The sequence below is a fragment of the Aplysia californica genome, unplaced genomic scaffold, assembly GCF_000002075.1.
Source record: "Aplysia californica isolate F4 #8 unplaced genomic scaffold, AplCal3.0 scaffold00694, whole genome shotgun sequence".
Taxonomy (NCBI): domain Eukaryota; kingdom Metazoa; phylum Mollusca; class Gastropoda; order Aplysiida; family Aplysiidae; genus Aplysia; species Aplysia californica.
This window is the reverse complement of record NW_004797964.1, coordinates 375,417-382,062: the sequence shown is the minus strand read 5'-3', so window position 1 is coordinate 382,062 and position 6,646 is coordinate 375,417. Positions and strand designations below refer to the sequence as shown.

Below are 6,646 nucleotides of genomic sequence, written 5' to 3'. Positions count from 1 at the left end.
TAGAATTAGAAGGGTGGAGAGAGAGGCAGACAGACAAAGAATTCCATACAGGGTCATTTTTTAAAGGTTTCAACCAGTTAAGTGTTTTGGTGTAACACATTGGAAGGCATGGATTTGTATTTCTGCATGGAAAAAAAGACCGTTTTCTCGGGGGGGGGGAGGTGCTGACTACGTTATTTATTGTCCATAGCGGAGTGGCTCAAACAGTGAGTTAAAACCCTGAGTTAGTTACACTACTGAGGAGTATGTGACGTTGTTCGAACGATTTTGGGATTATTGAGTTAATGCAAAGTCGTGACAGTTGTGGGGGAGGCCGTGGGCGATCGTGATACGATAGGCAAACATTTATTGTTGTTTGATTCTCTGCTTCTCCTCTATTCTGTTTATACTTTTCGAACTCTATCCACTCCCTTTCTAATGATAGAAATATTTTATACTAAGATGCTCATCAGAAGACTATAAGTTATTTTATTACGGATTCACTCAAGACGACTTCTTCTCACATTCAACTCTTCACTTAGCCTTTTCGCCATTTGCAGATATTCAGTACATAGCTTGGGGGTGATTTTTGAATTTTTTTTTCTCACTTATTAGGTACTAGTGATATTTATTATAATATAGTATATTATAGTCTTCTCAATACGAGAAATAGAACAGACATGTGTGTCCTGTCTATACATTATGTAGTTTGCATTCGAGGCTATTGTTGGAAGAGCTGATGACGTCAAACAAATTGTAATAGTAATATTATATAAAGAAAAACGAAACTTTAAAAAAGCAACCAAAAACAAAGTAAACGAAGAACGCAATAATAGAATAACATGTTGTAGGGTAATTCAAAAGGTAACAAAAGACGGCTATCTTTCAAACATGCTGATATGTTGATCCAAAGACGTAAATTATATGATACACCGAGACTGTGCTCTCTTACGATATTTCGGTTCTTTGCGAAGCGGACCATATGACTCTGCAGATTGGATCCAATGAAGATTGTTTTTCAGTGTTGCGTTTCGCCGGACCTTCTTTTGCAGACATGAGGACTATTTCACTTCGTAAGTGTCTTATTGCGGGTTGTTTTGTTTTAGTTTTAGTGATTTTCCGGATGTCATTACTAGATTCTCTCAACTCTTGGCGTGCTATTGCCATGTCCATGGATATCTCCAAGGGAGATTCAGTCAGTAGGGAAATGTTTGAGCAAATGTATCAATTATATGATATCCGAGATGTGGATTGTGCCGGTTTATTCTCTCAGAAAAACGGCAGTCTGGACAACGCTTTGTCCAAATCGAAAAGCGCGGAATGGAAAGGATTTCGTTTCCACGAAGATTTCTACTTGAAGAAGACAAAACATTGTGGAAATTTTCAAAGAGAACGGGGGTACATAATGACTTCGCTGACGAAATTGGAAGACGAATTCCCTCTTGCCTATAGTCTTGTTGTCTTCAAAGATATAGAGATGGTGGAGAGACTCTTACGAGCTGTGTACAGACCACAGAACGTGTATTGTATCCATGTCGATGTCAAACCCTCTCTCTCTCTCTCTCTCTCTCTCTCCCCCCCCCCAGCCTCCCAGTAATCATTTATGGCGCGTAACCTTCTATTTCAGCGGCTGTCATGCTGGTCGCCTGGATCTTCCTGACTGGCCTGGTCACAGTTCTTTCCAGACACTACAAGTACGTCACAGACTAATTAAGTTACTGGTTTTCTTTTCATTGTTTGTTTTGTTCTGGTTTTAGAATATAAATTATTTATATTATTATTTTATTATTATTATTATTATTATTATTATTATTATTATTATTATTATTATTGTTATTTTTATTGTTACTGATGTTACTATTATTAAAAGAAAAGTAATAATGATAGTAATGATGATAATTATAAGGATGATGATGATGTCGATGATGATGATGATGATGATGAGAGTCATGAACTTGAACGGCTTAAAAAGGTGTTTCATTTCACACGGAAATTGTTTGCCTATATATTGTTATCTCAGAATTACAAGGTTCTCTCTGCTCCATACCTAGTTTTGAGAGATCTAATGTAAAATATTTTGAGTTTCACAACATGTCGAGCTTTTTTTAATTACAATTCTTTATAACGGCTCTGAATAATCTTACGATTTTCGTAGAGCAGACAGAACCGTTGCTGTCAGACGTCATGGTCTTAGTAACTCGAAATGGTCAAAAATGTCAGATTGGACTGTGTAATTCTAAAGTATAACAATATTACTATTATGTATTATTTAAAAAGACCAATAATTCACTTTGCCATGTTGCCACTCATTGACTTTTCATCTAAGTGAAATTCATGCTTCTGCTCTATGTGGGTTTTTTTTCCTGTTGAAGATATTACCTGCTTGTACAGCTTTCAATTACTTTACTTCCAGTCTCTTAAAGTTTTTTTTATCTCCAAGGGGGATAAACCCACAGTGAACTTTTTTATTACGAAATATAAAAATGGTATATATATGCGCCACTAAACTGGTCTTTAAATCAAAACAAGTGAACCTATTTTGATAGTTTTATATCTAATGAATGAACTCGAGGTAAAAGAGACATGTTTTCAACAAATGCTGAAAATTAACCCCATCCGTACGTAGTGTTTTACTCTTGTTTCCACACGACGTGGTATACTCTGTGCCACCACTTTCAAAGAGGAAATTTACTCGTTAATCCGATCCGTATCCTTTGCATAGCAGTCTAACAAAATGATTTTTTGGGGAAATACTGAAAATTTTTAAGTGATCTTTGTACTATAAGTATTCTAAAATGTGAAGAATACAACTGCGGAGGTGCAAAATGACCCCAGCGTGTACGGATAGGGTTAATGTGTTACGATGCGTTGGAATCAGGCGCTCATCAATTTTTGGAATGTGGAGTTATTGGTATCAGCTTAGAGCTTGCTAATTTGCCTTGCTTTGGATGGAAAAAATACCAATCTATCTTGAATAGAAGTCGAGACATTTGTTATTAAAGGAGGTGGGGTCGCCTGGTTTCAGAGGTAAAATTAACGAGAAAATGGCCACCAAAGTTTGATACTTCCAAAGCTTGATAAACCTTGGAAACCTGCAAAATTTGTGCCGTGAATCAGTGTTTTTTAAGTGAAATCCACACTGAAATGTGTTATTAAATGGACATTAAAAATGTTGAGCTTAAAAACACAAATTCGAGAAAAATTCTTCAACTGGCAGAAAAATGCGGGTTTTTTTCAATTTAACTCTTTAAGCCCTGGTTTTTTTTCCACCGTTTCCCGAAGTTTTTTCTTTAGTCACCTAAACCTGGTGCACTATGTCTCATTATAACCCCAGAAGCTAGCCTTCAACTTCTAAATAGCGGAAACAAAGGTTTATAGTCATTACTAAAAAACTTGGTTCTGGAATAGTTCCGAAAAACGAGCAAAAAGCTAGCACTTAATAAAACAAAACAGTTGTCACTAGTACTGGCTCCCAGCATCTGATGGGGTTCAAAGAGTTAAGTATTTTGACGAGCACCTGATTTCATCAAGATGCGTCACTTATGACGTTGGGAGCGGCCTGCCAGAGATGAGGAGTTAAATGAATAATTTATTGAAGCTACTGCTTGGTAGTGTTGACGAAAATCATGTTTGCCCCAAATTTTTTAAAGTATAGTTGAACCTGCCCTGATGGCCACCTCTATAAGACGGCCACCTGTACAAACGGCCACTTTCCATTTCCCCCCTTGCGTTTTTTAAATATAATTTAACCGTGTAAAAGGGGCACCTGCCCAACGCGGCCGCGGCCACAATATTTTAACACACAACCCCAGGCCAACCACATCAAGCAATGACACCTGTCTAAGACGGCCACCTTAGTGACTCCATGACATTTTGTCAAAAATTGTGCGTTGGCCCCTGGTGTTGTGGGCGAAACGTCATAATCCAATCACCTGTTGTTATTGGTTATTGTTCGGTAGTCCCTCCAACCAGTCATGTTGCATAGATCCCTCCCACTGCTGACCAATAGGTAACACATTTTCACCTGCTGATGAGGTAAGCATGTGATCCCTCATAACCCATAAGCCCCGCCCAGAACTCATACACAAATTGTAAGTGAGATGAGTGGTCACTGTTTACCCAGTCTGTAACAAAGTAACAATGGACGTCAACATTAACTTGTGACAGAAGCGTCGCTTGTTCTTCGAGTGGTGGCGACCCATGTGTTTGTTTTACCATAACACTTGGTCCTCCTTGTCAGGCACGTTTCGTTATATTATTACTCTTCCACAAAAGTAGCTACAAAAGAAAAAGAAATGAAAAACAATACCCCACCGAAAACAACAACAACAGCAACAATGCGGCCACCTTCGGTTGGGACCTCAGAAAGGGATAGTTTATTTTCTTCATCTTGATCAGTCCTGCCTAAGACGGACGGCCACCTGTCTTATATGGCCACTTTTCTGCTTTACCATGGGTGGCCGTCTTACACAGGTTCGACTGTATTATATTTCTTGCGTTGATGCTTTTAATACATTTTCGTTGTGTTTCTCCCTTGGAGAGAATTTTCTGATATCCACTGTATTTGTTCACAGGGACTGGCTATCAGAGAAGAGAGTGGGAGGCACCAAAGTTTGGTTCCAGCTCCACCGAGGAGTAGCCATCCTTGTTTTCCTTTTGACTGTTATTGGAATCATCCTCGTCTTTGCTCACTTCGGGCCAGGAATTCAGGAGGTTATTTGGGAACTCTTTTTTTTTTTTTTTCTCTTTTCTTTCTTTGTATAAATATTTGCAAGCCTGTGTGTGAGACAAAGCTTGCTGGTAATATTTTAGCTTTTGAACACTTTTGTGTATTATTATGAATTCCATTCCAGTGTTGGCCTATGTGGTTACCGTCTTTGTCAAATGTACAAAAGATGTGAGTTTCATTCTCAAGTGGGCAAGCCGAAGGGCCTGATGTCAAATTACTTCTGGATAAGAAATAGTAAAGTATTTAAAGTAAAGTGAAAGTGTTCTAAAGCGGAAAAAGATGCTGTATTGAGTGTTTCCATATTTTTGATAGGATATAACTCAACCATACGTTGTTGGATCTCACGGGCAGGGTTAAAAGTAGTGCTTCTTCTAAAGAGATCAAATCATGTACAACATTTGTATTTTTACTACAAAAATTGTAAGATTAATGTGGGCGGTTAGATGGATTTACTGGTAATTTCTCCTTCTGCACTCTCTGTCTTTCCTTTTTATTTCTCTGTCCATATTGTTTTCTCCCAGCGTAAAAAAAGCTCTTAGTATGTGAAAGCATTTTGTTTAAACTCGGTGAGATGATCAAACAGTCTGCAAGTGAACAAACAATGTACTTCTTTCTAATGATTTTATTCTCCAAACCTATTTCTGTCAGAATCCAGGCACATCTTGTTGGGCCATCCTATTGTAGACTTCAAATCAATGGCTTAACATAAGTGAAGAATAAATAGTTTGAATTTTTTTTTTCATAATCTTATTAGGCCCATATTTTCTATGGAGTTATAAGTTATTATTTCGCTTTCTTTCATTTTGACCAACCACTCCCCCCTCCCCACCTTTTTGCCTTTCTTCATCTCTATGCCTCCCTCTTATCTTGCCCCCCCCCCCCCCCCCTTAATTTACCCTCCCAATTTCTCCCCCCCCCCCCCCCCAAATCTCTGTCTTAGTGCTTGCCTACCTGCTTGTTTGTTCTGTCTGTCTGTCCGTCCATCCATCCATTCCATCAGTCCGTCCAACCACCTCTCTCTTCTTACCTTACTCTCACTGCTATAATCTCCATAATTTGATTATGTTAATGCCTCACCCACCTCCCCTCAACTTCCCTTCCCCCTCAGGCTGCAGATCCTCACGCATACGTAGGCCTCACGGTGACTGCACTGGTCAGTCTACAGGTCATTGGAGGTGCTCTACGTCCAGGCTTCGACAACTCACTTCGGCCGGTCTTTAACTGGGCCCACTGGTTTTTGGGCCAGGCTTCTCACATTTTGGCCGGTCAGTTACACTCCCCACCTGCCCATCTACAGCGCACCACCTTTCTTTTTCTACCCTGCAGGATGTTTAAAACAGCATATATCATAAATATATGATGTTTCTCCTTGAACGCAAATGTATTGTTTAGTTCCCCCACATGCCACACGCTAGAGAGCTCAGGGGGTACTGATCTTGCAGTACGTCTACTCTGATGTAATTTTTTGTTTAGTTTAGTTTTTTATTTGTTTAGTTTTTGTTACCTTTCTTTTTAGGTACAGTTTATTGTAAATGATATAGGTAGACTCCTCTGCAGCTTTTATTTGAGTTCAGTTCAGTGTAAATCATAGGTACATCTGCTCTATTTTATTTTGTTTTATCTGATCTCTTATTACTTTTGTGAGTTTTTTCAGATGTAGAAATTCCTTTTGTTCCTTTTCACCCAGGCATCACGATGTTTCTGGCGTTTGATATCAGCTACCTGAGGTCTGAGGTTCGAGAATTTGGCTTTGCTGTTCTGGGTGTGTGGGTGGCCGTTCAGCTGGCTTGGCACGTGGGATTTGAGATCCTGAAGTGTAGGCAAAAAGGTGAGACCTGTACTGGAAGTAGTGATTTGTTGCTAGTGTAGTGTGTATGTTTGTATGTCGAAGAAATATGTTTGATTGTTTATGTGTCTTTCTTTTCCTTCTTTCTTTCT

General features: G+C 39.0%; 1 protein-coding gene across 1 annotated transcript in view; it reads left to right on the top strand.

Moving 5' to 3' along the window:
- The window catches only part of LOC101852435 (putative ferric-chelate reductase 1 homolog), a gene marked incomplete at both ends in the record, with an annotated part of 22,035 nt that extends 15,499 nt beyond the window's left edge, over window positions 1-6,536 (top strand). Inside the window, 4 exon segments of the mRNA XM_005108499.2 lie at window positions 1,607-1,673; window positions 4,554-4,692; window positions 5,817-5,973; window positions 6,396-6,536. Coding sequence (XP_005108556.2) covers window positions 1,607-1,673; window positions 4,554-4,692; window positions 5,817-5,973; window positions 6,396-6,536 — 504 coding nt within the window.
- Window positions 6,537-6,646: the final 110 nt, after the last annotated feature.